At 45.7% G+C, this 19,198-nt stretch overlaps 2 protein-coding genes across 10 annotated transcripts in view; one reads left to right on the top strand and one right to left on the bottom strand.

The window, feature by feature from the left end:
- Nucleotides 1-13,788, bottom strand: part of LOC106743889 (putative sodium-dependent multivitamin transporter) — a 68,872-nt gene extending 55,084 nt beyond the window's left edge. The window contains exons 1-2 of the mRNA XM_014618146.1: nt 13,718-13,788; nt 13,488-13,645 (exon numbers count right to left, since the gene is read on the bottom strand). Of these exons, the coding sequence (XP_014473632.1) occupies nt 13,488-13,607 (120 nt within the window). The 5' untranslated portion in view covers nt 13,608-13,645; nt 13,718-13,788. The remainder of the gene's footprint in view (nt 1-13,487; nt 13,646-13,717) is intronic.
- LOC106743888 (tensin-1) overlaps nt 1-19,198 on the top strand; it is a 210,094-nt gene that overhangs the window by 92,683 nt on the left and 98,213 nt on the right. For 3 of the 9 annotated variants that reach the window (XM_014618141.1, XM_014618140.1, XM_014618139.1), the window contains exon 1: nt 14,127-14,365. The exons of the other annotated variants lie outside the window; for them this stretch is intronic. The gene's annotated coding sequence lies outside the window, so the exon portion shown is untranslated. Of the gene's footprint in view, nt 1-14,126; nt 14,366-19,198 lie in introns of those variants that run through there. 9 annotated transcript variants of the gene reach the window in all.

Genomic DNA, 19,198 nt, shown 5'->3' with positions numbered 1-19,198 from the left:
CTCCCTCGGCGCGCATTCGTTTAACGTCAGGCGGGAGAATCGCAAAGTTTACGCGCACATTTCCGCGGAATTCCGTTTAATGCGACGTCGCGCCGTCGCGTCGGCAGCCTCTTTCGTCGGCAGTCCACCCACTGAATTAACGACACATTCCGAGTATCGTTGAATCGCTCCCTCGTACTACACCGCGGGGAGTGTGAAGAGCTTAAATATGACTCTAACGCTCTCCGTGAGAGCTGTGTCTCTTTTTGAACAAATATTGCCATTTTGTCCGGCGTCGATGAGTTACGAGAGGCGATAAATCGACGAAATAGCGAGGCGGCGAACGCGAGATTTGCGTTTGTGGTTATCCCTTCGTTTAACTTTCTCTCTCTCTCTCTCTCTCTCTCTCTGTGCGTGCGTGCGTGCGTGTACGCCCATGTGCATCATTATACAAACCGGGCTTTGCTGCAAACGCGAAAGAACAATAACGTTGGAAATTGCACGACTCAATTACGCCACAATGCACGTATAATGAACGATTATGCAACATTCCACAGAAGCTATTGAAGTGATGTTGCATAATTGCTGGTTATTACATATAATTATCGGGCTATTCGTATTAATAACTATTCGTCGCGACACAACGCTGTATACAGGGCGCGCAAGAAATTAAACCATGACAACCACTATATATGGTTTAACGATAATAGCTCTCTCCCTCAGGAAGGGGTCGCCAAATAAACGGTAGTGCGCTGTTGCTCGAAAAAATGAAACCTTGAAACCCCCTTTGAAACCCGAGGAAAACCCTTACGGCAAAGTCAGCGCATATATTTTAGTATAATCTGATATTTTGGTATTTTAGGCTTCCGCAGTATGGAGAAATGCTTTGTATTTATAGATATTGTAGAAACCCTGAGAGGCTTTTCACAATAAGCAATAAGACTTAGGCAATAAGAAACATGACCAATCACTGTCGTCATTAGAAGAATAATCGATTGTGGCTGGTCAATTTCCTCATTGCTTATTGTAAAATGCCTCTGACAGTAACATATTAGACCTACACGGGTTTTTTTCATTTACCTCTTCTTCCACATCTTGTGCAAGACGCTATACCTTATTCATATTCCTCTATTACTCAGAAAACAAAATTGGGTTCCTCCCACTCTGATCGGGAAATTTATGAAGATTCGGATTAGAGATGTAATATTTTAAAAGTGTGATTCTAAATGGGAAACCCAGACAGATTCCATTTTCTTTGTCCAACGTTTACCTAAAGTTTTCTTTTCTACACTTTTATTTTATATATATATTGAATAGGATATTTTTGAAAAGCTAATAGCATGTTATCAGCCTATCTCAATAACTGGTTTCCTGGCGGCAACCAGTCTACAAAGACAATAAATAAAAACTGATATATTAATGATTACTGGTATGAACTGATAATTTAATATTTAATAAAAGACAAAAAAATGCAAAAGCAAGGATTTTTAATCTTCTTTCGCGATATAGGCTTGAGAGACCTATGATATTATTTCAACGTTAAGGTCGCGGGTGTTTTTTCAGAATTAATTTGGATTTCCAGTTAATGCTTCATCTTCCATGAATTTGTTTCCGATGTTTTATGAACATTTCAGTTTCACTTTTTCAGGGAGAAGGACGACCCAAAGTTGTCGTGCTCTTTCGCAGGCTTTCCCTTTATACAAGGAACACTTTAGTACACAGTAAAAAAACATTTAGTACTTGTGTTAAAATTGGTCCTTGTTAAAACGTTTGCGTTAAATTTTTAACATACCCGTGCGTTAATATTGTATTTATGTTATCTCAATATGTATATTTTATGTCGCGTCGATATTCAGCATGTGTAAGTGTTAAAATAATACACTTTATACTTTAGCGTCGATTAACATATCGTGGACATGATATATTGTGTTAATTTCTGATATAGTATTTGCGTTACTTTCCAACATATTCACCTTATGTTAAGATTAACACGAAAATCGGTGTCGGTCGTTCGGGACGTGTGGACACGCGTTAAATTGAGCACAAAACTGTTTACTGCCTACGCTTGAGTGTACTTTCGCGACGCGTAGATAATACTCGTTTCGATATTAATTAAGCCCCGTGCAAAAACGGAAGATTACAAGCGGGAGTAGGCGGCGGCGCAGAGGTTTGTCCCGCTGGCCACCCCGCCGCGGGACTCGCCGCTGTCTAACAAGACCACTAAGATCCCGCATTTGAGCGGCACCGCGGCGACGTAAAGTTGCGTATACGAAGTTTCTACGATCCCGGGGAAACCACCCGGTGATAGCGTGCCGGAGCGCGGGCCGTTTGTTCCGTCCCGCAGTCAGCGCGGCATTTAACACCAGGCGGAAGAGAAAGTCACACCGCGCGGTCCCCTGCCTTTTTCCTCCGCACCGGAGAATTCCTTCTTTTTCTCCTCTCCCTTTTGCTCACCACTCCGTTTGCTCACCTCCCTCGAGCGCGACACCTCCGCTTATCGGGCTCACGAATCGGCATCGGATGAAAGCGCGAGCGAGAGGAGAAGAAAGAGGATGACGCGCGTGGGCGCGAGCCGCTCTTATCTGCCTCGCGTTGCCGAAGAAGTCGTCAACCACGCTTCTCGAGGTTTTACGACTGTCGAGTGTAAGCCGGTATTTAACGCTAGTAAATCAAGCGGCCCGCGGTCCGAGCCCGGTGGACTTTTACGACGGCTAATGATCGACGCCGCGCCGGCTCGCGCCCGATGCCGCGCGCGCGCGCGGCGTCGGCTCTCGCGCGTGTAATTACAGGCGAGATATTTGCATATATTAGGCCGATGCGTACAATTAAGTCATATGTACTGGCGTACGGGGCGCTCCTTGAAAACGGGCAAGTGCGCGGTCGTTATTATCGTTTGCTCACTGCCATTATGTTGGCCGGCGAGATCTCGATGTGCGCACGCGATTCGTCACGTGCGTCAGGGGCTACGGCCGGCGGAAATTACACGCGGGACGGTTTTTCAAAAGGTTTCTTACACACTCGAGGCCCATTACGGATTTTACGTCGGGCCCGGCCCGGGCTCTTCCGCTACCTTCCTTTCGAACGTTGTTTATTTTATAACCACTGTACGCGCGCTGCATACACGGCTCCTCGACGGCAAAAATATCCCGCTAACGAAGATAATAATAACGCGCGATGCGCCCCGATGTGGCGAGTATTAGCGGAGATTATCGCTACCTGATATCCGTTTTCGAGGTGTATCCACTCGGCGCGCGCAGTCGCGCGAGTAATAATCGCGAGGGCAAAGAGGGCGTGAAGAAGACCCCGCAGAAAAATAATTAATCGTCGCACGTCTCGGCGTAACGATCCGCGGCTAAAGGCGAGAAACTTCATGCCGAGGTACGAGGGGAGGGACCATCGGCTCTCGTTCGTCCTGCCAATTAAGAAGAGACACAACACCCGGCGCGAAATCCCGCGAGGTAACGAGGCGCTCGTTTTCCATACGACGCGGAGCGATTCGTCGTCCACTTTCGTTTTCATCTCTCTTGGCCAGTTATGCTAATTTCGTCGCTCCGTCGTCGATAATATTAGATCACTAAATCGGCGTCGCGTCTCCGTGCACCCGCTGCAACAACACGCCACGGCCGAGGATGAGATACGACGAGTGGAGGGCGCGTTCGGCGTATATGCAAATACCCCGGGCTCGTACCCGCGTCGTGTTAAGTGATTTTTAAGTAACACGCGATACCCGCGCGCTCGCGGATACACCGGCCGGACGTTATCGCTCGATATCGAATGCAGTTGCGCCGCGAGAAATTCTCCGCGCTTCCCGAGTCGAAATTTCAGTCCCATGTTATGCCTGCGAGTGGAGAAAACGAAAATAACTTCCCATTTGCAGAACCAAAAGAGCTCCTTTGATGCTGCAAAGGGGATCCAGACCCCCCGGGAGGAAATTTCAAATTCCTCATTAAATCTTCAAATGGAGAAAACTGAGATAACTTCCCACTTGTCAACATCAAAGAAGCACAAAAGAAGACCTCACGGAAACTTAATGTAGAACTAAAATTTCAATTCGGATCACTCAAGTCGAAATTTTAATCCCGACTTAAGTCTAATTTGGTTCTATATTTAGTCTTTATTAAGTCTGCTATCGTGTTCCTTTGATGTCACAAGTGGAAAGTTATTTTTATTTTCTCCGCTTGAAGACTTAGAAGTTTCTCTCCGGGAAGTCTAAATTCCTACTTGTAGCATTAAAGAGGCAATTATTGTGCTCCTTTAATGCCACAAACGGAAACCTATTTCCGTTCTCTCCCCTGATGACACAATATTGAATTTAAAATTTCGATTCAGGCGCGCACGTGGTTCCGACGCGCGCTTACCTCGGCAGAAAAATCCCGCCTTCTGATGCGAGTTTTGCGCGTCTTTCCGCGTCGAAGTTCGCGGTGTCTGCAAATATACTTTTTTATAACCATCATCATCGGCGAAATTTCCGGTGGTGGCAGTTTCCGAGCACTTTTCCACCTTACCACGCACGCCGTTCAGTCGCATTGGCGTCTTTCTTCCGCGAGATTCGAGAGGCTTCGCAACTGAAAAGTTCAGGTACACCGGAATTATGCGAACACGAGTGAATAGGAGCAACGTGAAAATGAGATATTCATCGGATACTTTTCGAAGAATCGCGCAACGACGGGAAGCGCGCTTTTGATTGGTCCAACCACCACGTCCTCGTCGTGATCTCGGCGACCTTGAAGCCGCGGCTACCACAACATCGGCGAACAACCTCACCTGGCCTCATCCTTTCGTCCTTCCTCTTTCTCCCTTGTCCGCCCACCAATCTCAACCTATGTCGGATCGATCTTAAGTGTCTTTCACACTATAGAAATGTTGTTTCAATAAACGGAAATCCGGCGTGATAAAATGTTTCCGGACGTACGACTCTCGTGTGTAAATAGTAATATAAAGAATTAAACGGGGAAACGATTAGTATTTGTCGATATTAATCGCGATATATTAGTAATATAAATATAGCGTGCTAATGGCGTCGAAACCGGAGACGTTCGATAAACTAGTCCTTCGAATAGAACACTTTCGACGAGTGACTGGCACTCAATCCGTTCGACGGTTGTCAAGTGCAATCGAAGACTTTCTTCTGGTCCTCTCATTGCATCGCATGTATATTCAAGACACTCCAACGCTGGGACAAAGTACTCTAGTGTTGACGAATGTTTTAGGACGATGGTGAAGGAGGAGGAGCATCCGGACACGACATACGTTTTACAATTTGCACAGTTTGCAGTTGACAATATGAAATAACTAAAAATGTTCATAAAATCGAAACGTAGAGCCAAATTTTAATTATCAATTTACCACCGGCGCTGTTCGATTATTTCACTCTAATACGATTAATTTCACATTTACTAAATTAAAAATAGATTAGAAGAGGTCAAGATAATCCACAAATTATGTCGCACACCCACACATGTACATACACACATGTGTTCTTCAGATTTATGTATTTTATATATTTATTGTATATTTATTATTATATATAGGTATTTATTGTGAGAAAAAAAGCTGCGTAAAAATATCACAAAATGTTCCTTCTAGAACACAAATGTTTCTTATGTTATAAAAAGAAGATTTTCTTCGATTCCTGTTCCGCCGTTTCTCTCACAAGAAGTACATAAACGAAACTTATGCCAACACGTAGTGGATCTTCTGATCGATGGTACACAAAATAACTCCAACGTGTTCCTAGACTTTAGGCTGCTCGGCAATCTGAAACGATATTGAATGGCTAGTTTTAGTTCGCACGTATATGGGTCAGTGAGGCGATTAGCATCGGCATAAACTCCGTTATCGATTGATGCCTTATCGAGAATAAACGCAGAAAAGCTTCGTAGTACTACGAAGATAAGGGACCGCCTACAGCGTCGGGCGTTCATTCATTCTGTGAGGACGCTTGTTCTAATTAGTAGCGGCCAGCTTTGACTGCGGTGATTAAGGGGAGACGGGGTTTATCGTTCGCCTCTAGGTCGACCGGATGTTATGGGATCGCCGTTTTGCAACGGCACTCTCCTCGGGGCCCCTAGAACTGCTTCAGATCGGGTTACAATCTGCCTCGTGTGGGTCAACGGAGTCATTAGCTGCTGAAGAAATATTGACACCTAGAAGTTAATTTTTTAGTCGTGTTTCGAACACGACTGACGATTGAAATAACGACGGTATCTCTTTTTTATTACGTTGGAGTAATCGGAGAATTTCTCTACGTTTGATGTATGATACGATCGTCTCTCTATGAAAAGAGTTCCGTAAGATTTCCGTAACATTTTTCATACGTGGCTTTGAGCGAAAAAAGTAAAGGCACTCTTATTACATCGCATGAACTACACATCCACCTTTCCATTTAATAAAACTCGTGTCCCGAGAGCGCACACGAAGGAGACTTTTGAAGGGGCAGAATATTGAAGAATTTTGAAAGGAAATTTCATGAAAACTTGTTGCTACCTCCACTTTGTGGAACTTTTGATACACCTAACATACACTTCGGGGAATAGAATTTTGCAGAACTTCCTCTCTTTCTCTCTCTCTCTCTCTCTCTCTCTCTCTATGTATACGCGCGTTTCTCGAGGGACCACCGAGTTTGAAAAATTTCTAACACAACCATTTACCGCGCATAATAACGTTGCCGTGTCTCGTTGCTCCTCTTTGCCCCGGCAACAACGGAAATTTACGACACTCTTTAATATTTCACGTGCGAACATTGTCATCAGTGACTATCTGAAGTATTTATGCTAAGGGAAACCAGCCGTCATTTGTTCACGCGTATTTGTGGAACTCGCATGGGGGACGCGAGAAGCCATTCACTCGGCTGAAAAATATTCTGGTAGCGGCTGCAGTAACTGGAAGCAATAATTTCTGCGGCGACTTCGCGACATTCGGTTTTTCTTTTTTCCTCTCTTTCTCTCTCTCTTCCTCCCTTCTCTCCTTTTTTTGTCTCTCTTTCTCTTCCTCTCATACGCGTACTCCTGTATACACCGAGTGGCCAGCCGGTATCGTAGAGGAAGGAATGCAAACACGACGGAACTGTGTGCGCATTGCTTATGTACCCACGTGGGTGGTTGACTAAAGTGGGTGGCTGCTCCGGCCGGTGCTGGACCGATCAGTGGGGAAGAGTGGAGAGTGCCGCTTCAAGTACCCACTGTGCTCGGCTCGACGAGCTCGTAACCTTTGGTTTACCTTTCTATCGACCTTCGAGACGTTGAGCTGCATAAGCATTTTTGACGAGGGGCTGCGGGTGTATATATATATGTGTGTGTGTGTGTGTGTACAAAATCCCTTAAAAAATTATTTAATAGGAGAGAGGCGTCTGGGTTTAATTACGGTAATAGTGTTAGATGTACGCGCTACAAAACGAACGCTGCGGCGGTCACGCGATCGGCGGAGGAAACGTATAACCGCGAAAAATCGTTTCCTTCCTTAGAAATTGTAATTGAAGATAAAAGAAGGGAGAGAGATTCTCAGACGCACGCACTCAACATCGCGGCTCTCGTTGTTCCACCCGGCAAAAGGGAGGAACCGCGTTTAAAACGCGATAGGCAAATGTCGTGTTGGGACAAGTCGCTAAAAAATCCAAGAACGCGACGCGAAATACAAAAGCACGGTGCACAGTAAGTCCGTTCGGCCGTAATACGACATGGCGGCTCGCGGATTATTTGCCGAACGATTGCGTGACACCGTCGTTGTATCACGCTGCTGATACGCGAGCAGCTCGGCTCTGGAGCTATTAAAACTTGAGCCATAATAACACTCGGCTCGCACGCACCTTTGGCTCCGCGTGGCAGCGATAACGTTCATGAAAATGCTGCCGCTCGAGTTTACGATGCGCGATAGCGACTTAACAACCGAGACGATACGTCGAGAAAGATAACGCGATCCGCTCGGAACTCGCAGAAACGAGCGACGCTTCTTCGACCCGAAGCCCCACATTTCTGCGACGACATAGTAAGTAAATACTGGGCAGTACCGGAAGACATAGTAAAGTCATTCTAAGCTTTCAGATATATTTCGCAAATAGCTTAACCTTTCCAATTCCAGGTCAGATTACGCATATCTCACGATAAGTTCAAAAATATACTTTCTGTTAGCAGCATTTTCAACTTACTTTCCCACATGTAACACATATACATATTTGAAACTCTTCAGAGAGAGCAGTGGAGCCGGAAGTAATGAATTTCCATGCTTAACGAGATGTATTTCACTCCTATTTCAAAATAATGATAACGTTATGAAAAAGGTTACGAATTTATCTACATTGCATTTAAAAGTGACACCAAAAGTTTGATAGTAATTCAAAGCCTGGAATAACTCAAAAGTTATTCCACTTTAAAGGAGTTTATAAGGTGAAATGCGTTTGATAAGAATTCGATGAAACTTGTACCGCGTATACTTTGAAATATTACCTAACTCATTGCTCGTGCAATTAGAAAAATATTAACCATTCGAAGCTGAGATATTTATAACTAAAGTTAAAAAAAAAATATTTATAACTAAACATCTTTTATAGGTGTTCCTTGAGATTAGCATGCTATTTTCAATTTCTGTTTCTAATATTCTCTAAACTAAAAATAAGATTTCAATGGAAAACTACTATATTATTATTACTATAGACTTATATGCAGACATTATACACAAATTTCAGAATTATTGACCATTTTGTTCTGAAAATACAGCGATGTAAAGTTCATAATTTATAATAATATTCGAAATACATATACATATGCACATATTTCAACATTTTGCGACCGTTATTCGCGACTCGGCTGCTCCGAGTCGCCGATGTAACACCGACGGGCGAACCTCGGGCCGCTAATTAACTCCGGACCTCCACGAGTCCGTGTGGGCGCCAGGTGCGCAAATCGCACCCACTAACTGCGGGCCCCGCGGTCGGCGTCGCCGTCCGCGCGTCGGCCACTCGGCCCGAGTTCGTCCCGATCAGGACCGGCAGCTCCGGGGTGATTTTAAGTCGGAGGCCGGGGGGGTCCGTATGGTCGCCGGTGTCAGTCGGCGACCAACACAGGAATAGGGACGAATGAAAAAAAAACAGAAAAGAAAAAGAACAGCGACCTCGATAGCACTCGCGTTTATTTCGCCCGTCTTTTCTTTGCAGCAAGTCGCGTCACAACGATACTATACGAATTTCGCTGGTTACCACGCCGCGGCGGACCCGGGACGTCCGCTTTTCGCTTCCGTTAATCGACCGGCCGTCGAGCCAAGGGGCCGGGACCTCGCACGCCACGAAAATCCCAATCACCGAAAAATTAACAATAATAGAATGCGGTGAGGCGGCCTTACAATTGCGGGCTCCCGGGCGGCTGGTCCTCGTCGGTAATCCTCTCGCTCTCTCTCGCTCTCCCTCTCGCTCGTCGCCGCCAAAGGTCCTCCACCTCCGAGACTCTGCCACAACTTCTCACTAATTCTGCCCGACACCACAGCAGAAAGCGCGAAACGGTAGCTCCAATTCTGTTGTCCGATAGCTCCAAAATGTTTTTCGACGGTAGTTCTTTCTCCGCGGCAACGACAGCTCTAACTAACTGTCCCCACTCTTCACCGGGTATATCTTCTTTTCCCACTTGCTTTCCGGCGGTGCCCGAGTCGCCTCCGAGCCCGCCGCTCCACCGCCGGTCTATCCCGGTGCGGTCCCGCGGTTCCGGGATCTGGAGCGCGACCTCGGCCCGCCGGCCCTACCGTCGTCGAGGGGTCGGGAGGGCAGCCCCGGTGGTGTCGGCAGCGGCCCCTCGTCGGGCGTCGCAGAGGGCGGCGTGGTCCTCCGCCTGGCGGTCGACGCTCCTTCCTCTTCTCGTCGCCCTTCGGAGCGGGGTTGTACACTCTGTCGGGGCGCGGGGCTCGCCTCTACCGCTACCGCGCGCCCGCGGTCTTCGCTAACTCAAAAAAATTACAAAAACAAAAAAAAACTGATGAGGTTAATTCGGCGCGCTCGTATGAGCACGCCACTCGCTCGGCGGTGGGGCTTTCGCCCTTGTGACGGGCGCTCCGAGCCGCCACGTCACAATTTACACCTTTTCTTATTATTTGTGCATCTCTATTAGATTAACTAATGCATAAATATAACATTAATAACAAAAATATGAAATAATAACATTTTTGTATTTATAATATTGTGTATATATGTCTACTTCATTCCAATTCAACTTTACTTCAAATAAACGTTTATTATTTTAGATAGTGAAATAAATGTGTGGGAATGTAATTTTGTTTGATAAATACAAAATTTATAAATGGACCCGCTTGATACACTGTTGAACACACTAACAGGCAATATATCTTTAAATCCCCTTTTAATGTAAAATAAATTCCAATGCCGCGGGGAGACTTCATGTTCCGTGGTATTTTTCGCGCACAAATTTCCTCTTCCATGATATATCGACGTCCGTTCTCCCCCGCAAAACGCGGGCCGATCGAGACCGACAACGTCGCGACGCGACGCGCGAGCGAAATTCTCAATTAATTAAAACTCCCGGCCGGTGTGCGCGGGCCGAGAGCACAGTTCGAAGCGATGTGGACTCGGCGAGCGTAATCAGCAATTGCAGCGAGCCGACGCGATCTCGCCTCACGGCGCGCATCTTAATTACTTTCGCAAATACACCCCGGTAGGGAGACAAATTGCATTCCTCAGCGGGGCCGATCGGCGTGCAATTATGCGACGTCTCATAACTCAGATCTTCCTCCTCCATGTGACTCCATTGTACGTGCCGTCCTTGCACAACCGGTACCGCGACACGCTGTCGTCCGTGCTCGAGAGAGCGAGGTCCGGTAACCTCGGCACGAGTCTTCCCCGTCGCACGCTGAGACAGACGCGGGCGCGCGCGTATGGATTGCCCGGTGCGAACGACCTAGCATTACCGTGCGCGCGGAACCGCGTAGGACGCGCGGCCGGTGCTCCTTTTCCGCGTGGGGATATCCCGCCAACTTTTGTACGTACGTAGCGCACGTGGGCGTCGTGCCCACGTTCCTCGCGATGCTCTCTCTCTCTCTCTCTCTCACTCACTCTCTCTATCTCCGTCGGCTCTCCAGGGTTCTCGGACGAACGCTCTCCGGCAACTCTTCAACGCTCTCCGTCGACAGATCGTTGAAATCTTGACGGAAATCTCTCGGTTGCTCGCTCCGAGCCCCCGCAATCCGCGTTTCGTACTTCATTTTTCCACGGGTGTATTTGATACCCCGAGAGGGCGGCGCCGCGCCGTGTCCGAAGACAGACGTCTCGCGCCGACTGCTTAATCTTTCACGCGTGAGCTGCTATATTCGATTAGTCCCACGGTGTGTGCACGTTATCCTTATTGATTACGTGTACCTTCTCGCGACGTGAGATCGGACTTGTGACTTACGTGTCGCTCGTGTTCGCTGTCACTCGCGCTCGGTTCAAACACCGTCCCGATTAATCACCGATAACCGAATGCATTCTATATCGAGATCGAATTCTATTTTTGTATCTCTCGATCATCGGTATCGCCGAGACTCATTCTGAGATATCTCGCCGTTTTTCACATTCGTGGAAGATCAAATTGAGAATCGGACTGATAAGGCCCGATAACCGAGCGGTATTCATGCTAATCGTTAATCGACGTTACATAAAGTCCGATTGTTACCTGGATAAGATATTCAGTCAGATTTTCTGTCATTGCCATTACGAATGATGCTCCAACGAGGTACAATAGCCGGCCAGACGGCTGTGTTTACCGTAATAGACTCGTTTGTTCGGCCGCGCACGTGACGCTCATATGTATAAAGCCGGTGCGCGAGATTAGCCGCGCCGATAAGCGGATTAATTAAACCCCGAATTGCGGCGAAATGCGAGCTCCGGCCCTAATTAACTCAGCCCGCTTAAGATTGCGATCACACGGGGTCACCTGTGTCTCCCATGCGACGCGCGATATTTCTCCGGCTGTTATCTCCGCCAATATCCTTGTTGACGCCTTAACATGCGACGAATCGCCGATTCATTGCGTAAGCGTAGCAGATATATATATATATATATATATTTAACTATTGCGTCGCGGCGATAAACGCGGACGTCGCGGGTCCATAAATCTCGGCGAGGCGAAACGGGTTGATTGTATTTTCGTGCTTTGCAGATAAGCATACCTTGAAAACTCCTGGTGAATTAATATCTACCGATGTTTATCAATTTTTAAAATGCCTCGAATAATTCGCTTTCGTGGCAAAAATGATAATGTCGGGAAAATAAATTTGATCAAATGCAACATTAAACGCAGCAGGGTGAGACAATAATTATTATCATTTTGAACATATTCGAAAAGTAAAAGTATTTTATTAACGACTAGATAAAGATGAAAAAAGTTTACATTTACGAAAGCAGCCTGAAACGATGACCGTTGGTGTCAAAGTAATTTCTGTTGGATAAAATGTTCTCTTGCTCTCACATTTCAGATAGTTTTAAGATGATAGTAGAATTATTGCCTCGCCCTGTATTTTACGTATTGTTTCAAGTGCATTAAGAGAGATATTTTATGTTAAAGACTAAATATATCAGGTTGTTACAAAGGTTCTGTCAGTTTTTTAACCACAAATTTGAGACCGAAGGCCACCGAAGACTAGTAGAAAATCAACTGCAAAGAAACACATACAAGAAACTGACAAAACTTTTGTAACAACCTAATAACCTAGACAAGTTCGTGCTATAGTGTATGGAAATAATATCGATTTGAATGCAAGATTGGATTGTTTCTAATCAAATTATTTCCGCAAATATCGTCAGTTTCAACGTGCACGTATGTGTCACCGTGTAACCTCATTGGACTCATAAACTTGGAAGATGTTCAAGTAGTAGCGCTATTCAATAGTAAATGAGGAAACACTTCTGCTGTCGTCGCTGTTGCAATTTGTCGCGATACAACTCCAGCGAACGTTCTTATTGGATACGCGAACATAGAGCACGCGACCTTCGTCGTCGTTACTGCAGCAAACTGCGGATACACTCGCGACCGTTTCACGACGTAGTCTTAAACTTTATGAATATGACGCACACGAATAATAATTATTGCCATAATTACGGTCTCAATATATGGCAGCGTTGATACGCGTCCAGGCTTATAATAAAACTGACACGACGAAGCTGACTCACTGCAATAAATTTCTATGAAGGATTTTCAGCTACTTTCGTAACTCTACCGCTGAAGTAATTCTCCAAACTCTTTTTCGCTTATCTACTTGCCATTATTTCCCTAGCGAGGGAATATATGGAGGAATATATCAATAAAAATAATACGTATTTTTCTGAAGTGTTAGAAACTGAACCAATGTCTCAAGAAGCTAATTTATCCAATTGGCCTCGGGCCAGCTCGATCATGTGTCCACGCTCGGCTTAGCAGAAGAAAATTAATCGAATGTGATCTGTAATGATCTTCCCGGATATGTTCAGTGAATCATACGACAGTGACCGCACATAGCACGAGCATTATTTATAGAACTGCGTTCGCAGTTCGTGTTACCTCGATCAGACGTTGAACATCGGCAGCATCGAGTCCGCTTTCCCCTTCAAAATGGACATGTCCATTGTTACTCGAGATAAATTCACACGAGACCGGTGACATTCGCACCCGATCGATCATCCCGTTCGCACGGCTCGCCGGCAACGAGGAGGGAATGCCTCGAAATTGGGAAAAAAGCTCGATATTCCTCTTTCAATAACCCTTAACAGACGTGCGAGGCAGCTTTTTACCTCTTCCCCGCTCGACTCGCACCGACAGCTTCGCCTCCCGCGCGCCGCAAGTATCAGTTACGTAAGCACGAACCGCGTCGTTGCAGCTGCAGGGATCCCCGTTGCAGTTTCCCCACTCTCGACGACTGTACGACGTGTGTCGGTGCGACGCGAAGACGAAGAGCACGCCGAGGTCCTCATGGTGAACGGCACATGCGACGCACGTCTCCTGGTGACTCGTGAACGCGGGATCGTGCGACTCGCGGTCTGTGTGTGCGCGCTACGCCGATCAGTCGATGTACGTGCACACGTGTGAACGCACGTACCGAGAGGGCCGTACGTACCGCGAACGTGGGTGAGGGACGCATCGGGGATGCCTTGACGCGCGTTGCTTCTCACCGAGATCCAGCGGACTCCGAGAGAATCCGTCTGGGAGTCGCAGAACCGACCGTCACGTCGGCGGAGTCGCGGAGCGGAGCGATTTTTTAGTTCGCGCGCGAAACTCGCGGTCCGTCGCTCGGAAGATGCTTCCCAAAGATAACCACTGAATCATGTCAACATCCGACGAACAGTTGGCCGCTCATGTTGTGCGCGAATTGTGTCTGTGGATAAGTTGTGAAATTGAATGATTCGCGGGATATTCTGGGTGTAGTTTACGCTGATGCGATTGTGAGTTGTATTCTCGGGAGTTCTTTTCTTTCTCTCGCGAATTCGTATTTTATATATGAAAGTTTAAAAATAAGAGTTTAAGAATTTGCGTTACTGTTTGTCGTCTCGCACAGACGTTGAATTTTTACACCGTTATGTAATCCGGAATGAGTCATCGCGTCTGTATTCTCGGAGCTTCCACATTATTTAATATTGACTCAAATTAGCGGAAATTTTCAGCCACTATATACAGGAATATCTCGATAATTATTATCTACGCCGTCCACCCTACATATTATTACATTTCAATAATATACTACAATTTCTTCATAAGTGGAAAAATTGAACAATGAAATATTAAAATGCGTAACACCTAAAAACCCGATTATTGAGCCGAATTTAATTAATTTTTTAATTAAAAATAATTTGATACATCGACTCAGAATTACTGTTAATCCATTATCTGCTTATGCATACCGGCGTGCTCTTTGGACCGCGTAATAAATATCAAAAGTTCGAAAGACTAAAAACGCACACGAACATATTTCTTACGGACGTTATTATCGAGTCATCTCGCAGGAACTACGTCGGTCAACATTGCAAATTAATTTCTTATACTCAACAAAAACGTAAGGTATATATGTATGTCACGCGTGATTGCAGGTGTTGTACACCACGCATGTACAAACTGCAAAAAATAGCATAAGCGCGCAAATATTTATGCAGCTGTACTAGATACAGCTTATAGATACTTGCTTGTCGACTTACGTGGTGCGATCGGAACTTACGGAATTAATCGAAAATATACAGTTCGATTATATCTATCTGGTTATCGACCGACCGGGAATTATGCATTCAGCCATACTTCAATGCTGATGCGTAGCAGACGCGTGGGTGGCAATCTTGAATTACTGTTGAGGAGACGTTACTGCGTTAGGAGGAAGTTATCGGTTCACGAAACTGGCGTACCGCGTTTCTAAGTTTAATTATAGATTAAGGAATATCGAACTGTCATGAGTTATTATTTGGAGCACTGTGTCCTTTCATACATTCAGCAACGGTTACTAAAATTTTGAATTCGGAGATTTAACGAGCAATAAATAGAACAATCGTTACGCATAGATAATTAATAATTGTACAAGGAAAGTAGGATTATTCAACGGGAAAACCTATTTAAATGTCTTGCTTAATACCTCGAGAGGATTTAAATGCATATTTTTCTCACACGTTTATAAGTTAGCCTTCTGAAAAACTGATGATTTTGCTACGACAGTGTTTCACACGGGAGGAAAGTACAGAGGCTTCTTTATTCGCGTCTTCTCTCCGCGTGATCATTCTCACGTGTTTCAACGACACGTAGCGTAAGTTGGTAGCGATGCGTGAGAGTGATGATTGTTTGCTTATCTTACGTCACAGTCGGCGCTACCTGTCATTGCGTCATAGAGATAATAACGATAATGACGATAATAGCAATAATAACAATGCGGATCTCGCTAGAAAATGTTTCCCATTGAGCACTCGCCATCGATATTGCACGTGTCAGATTTGGAGTACCGTTTTGTACGGAATATATCGCTCCATACCGCGCTCGCCTGACCTTTCTGGGCCACTAGAGTCATCAATTGACCTTTTCGTTACCAATGTCCCGGCGAAACGTGATACTGCTGGGACAATAACGACCCATATACAACATCCATCGGGATGCAGATTTGTGTCGCGAAACATAAATGCTCGATGGCCTCATCATTCTTGCAATAAAGGATACGATAAAGGGACAAGGCCATGAAAGTTCGCTCATCACTCTTTACTTATTGTAACATTTATGTATTTAAGAAAAACAGAAAAAAAAAATTGTAGATTTTTATTCAAGATTAAGCCTGTTTGCGAAAGTACGAAGAATTCGTTAAGTTTATCATTGCTTGCAAACCACCAGATTGATTCTGTTTTTCCTCAACGTTATCGATGCAAAAACAATTGAAACTGACATTATCTCGCCCTGTTATAATTTTACGTGGGCATCGTGGCGCTTTATCGGGACACTGGCGATAATCTCGTTGGATTAAACCGCTGTAGCACTTTGTTCCGTCATGTCGCCTCGTGTCTCGCGATAGAATCGACATTCGCATTTAAATATGGGAACACGATATATTTCGTTCTCTCGCGAACTGTCATGTCGCGCGCTCCGTCGCGTCGCAATAGTGGAAATCCCCGTTTATTGTTGACCCCGGTAACGTCGCGTGTACATACATACGTGCTCGTAAAAGGCCGATAGCACACCGTGAGAAACGGTACTTAAGGTGTAGTATCCTTTGGCCGATGCTCGCGAAACGTGCGCGGCCCGATAGCTTAAAGAGGAGACTTCGTAGCACGAGCACGAAGCGGAGCAGACATGTAACCTGAATTTCTTTCGCGAACAAATGGCGACAGCGGCAACGGCCGCACACAGCTGGGCACGAAGAGCCGACGTGGACAGTGTGGTTTTGCTCCAATCTCCCACCCGGACTTGTTTGTTCAGAAAATGGAAAGCCGCCGTTGGCAATTTTTGTTTTAACGAGGAGCGATATATCGGATTTATCGGCGTTAGCCAGTAACGAAGCGGTTCGCCCTGCCTCTGATTCTATAAGATTTTTCTTTTTTTTTAATATTATTATTTATATCATACTCTCTGTGTAAGTGTTCGAATGTAAAAAAGATCGTTCCAATTTTCAACTCGCCTTTTTCTCTCTCTCTGTCTTCCTTGCGTCTAATTTTTAAATAAAAACGAATTAATAAGGCTCTGAGAAAAGTAAAGAATCTCATTATAAGATCGTAAAGAGTTAAAACAGTTATTATAATGCTATAAATAAAAAACAATACATTTACAATAATATTATACATAATATTAGCCAAACGTTTCGATAACGTTAGACCCTTTTCGGTGATAATAAATACAGTAATTATATTATATAATATTGTATAACACAGTTATTATATTATATAATATTGTGTTTATTATCATTGAAGAAGATCTAATGTGACTGAAACATTTGGCTGATATTATGTATAATATTGTTGTAAATGTATTGTTTTTTATTTATAGCATTATAATAACTGTTTTAACTCTTTATGGTCCTATTCTATCGTGTTAACATTTTTAAAATAAAAATTACTCCATGCGTTTCTTTTAACCGATATCCAAGTTTTTCCAGCTGCGATTTTAGTCTTAAACTTTTTGCCGACATTCGGCTCGCTTTCGAAGGACGATCGACATTTTCCAAGCCGGACTCTACGCGAAACAGATATCCGTCCCCGTTTCTTTCCGTTATCACGCACGGGGAGAGGTGAAATTACACTCAGTTTTTATTCAGTTATTTGCTTCCAAAAATATTTCTCTCGGTTGTGTATTCCCGTGCCGGGAATACACAACCAAGAGCATCCGGGATTACAATGCACTCGGTCGGCGGGAAAAAAGACGCGTTCCGCTGTTAAATCGGAGCTGTACAAATGTCGGGGTTTCGCTGCCGGTATAATCTCGATCTCTCGCGCGCTCGCGCGAGGTCGTTTATCCTCCCCGAAGCGATGCTGCGGAGGAGAGGGAACGAGACGTCCGGCCTCGTTCACCCTCACGTGGTCTACCACGTCCGTCCGCCCGTCCATTCGTGCTTTAAAGCGCACTGGCCGTCGGAGGCTTAAATACCGGCAACAGAAAGCCGACGCGCCGACATATTAGAGGACCGCAGATTGAACGCGGGGACTTTTAACGCTCTCTCCCCTCGATTGTCTAACGAACCGAGACCGGTGACGGATAAATGCGGGGGTCGAGTCATCTCGTCGGACGGGATCGCCGGCGACGATGACGGGTCTTAGATGTTAGCCAGATAGGTCGCTTGAATAGCTTCGCGGGAGGTGTTTACGTCGGAGTAAACATATCGTTAGTTATTACAGACGTGCAATGTTCCAGCGGGGACGGAGCCAGGAGAGATTATCTCACTAGGCTGCCTTCGAACGGCTGGAGGTGACATCTTTCCGAGTGCAACGGGCGTGCAGTGTCATTTACGCGCGACGAAGGATGGGCGGATTGGTCGGTTTAATGCGCTGAACGTGAACGATATTCTTTCCAGTCATTCGACGTCAGCCGACGAAGTCTCGGCTACTTTCTCGACTTCGCATCCGGTAAAGAGGTGTAAACGAAATTGCGGGGGCGGGGGGAGCACAATCGCCGTTACGGGCGAGCGGAACGCGCGCGAGCGTCGTTCGTCGTAATTCGCGAATTCCCGCGGGAAACGGCGACTTTTACTATTATTATTACCACCAGCGTAACTCATAACTCGCATTTATCTATGCACGGTAGTGCGCAGGCCGGGGAACATTTATTAGCGGACGATTGGCCGTTGGGAACCCCAGCGGAACTCGTCGACTGAACATTTTCGCATTAACATTAGCTCGCGAGATTAATGGTACGCGGAAATCCTCGCGGCATCCTGAAAAGAAGCGGTGAGATCGTAATCGGCCAGATAGGAGACCGCGTGCACGTCGTGAGAACATCGCCGTCGCCGTTCTCTCCCTCCTCCCTCCGTCGTTGTCACCGAGAAACCCCACACGTTTCATGCACCCGATATCGTCGATACCGTAGCGCGAAATCCAGTAAGCGCTCGGAACACGCTCGATGCGAAAGCGCCGATCGAGATGGAGGAACAACGAGCCATCGATAATTCGGCATGCCCGGTAAAACCAGTTACGTTTCGCGGATGAGAGCTCGAAAATAGTGATTTTCCCCGCGGGCTAAGTGCTCCAACTCGTAAAACCGTCACAGTTCGTGGCGAGGGTGAGCCTTTTTTTCTTTCGTCTCACCTTCGCATTTTGATTCTCAATGGC

This window comes from Dinoponera quadriceps, unplaced genomic scaffold (genome assembly GCF_001313825.1).
Source record: "Dinoponera quadriceps isolate SergipeBrazil2010 unplaced genomic scaffold, ASM131382v1 scaffold1070, whole genome shotgun sequence".
Taxonomy (NCBI): domain Eukaryota; kingdom Metazoa; phylum Arthropoda; class Insecta; order Hymenoptera; family Formicidae; genus Dinoponera; species Dinoponera quadriceps.
Note: the sequence above shows the minus strand (reverse complement) of the source record. Positions and strands in the feature narration are given on the sequence as shown.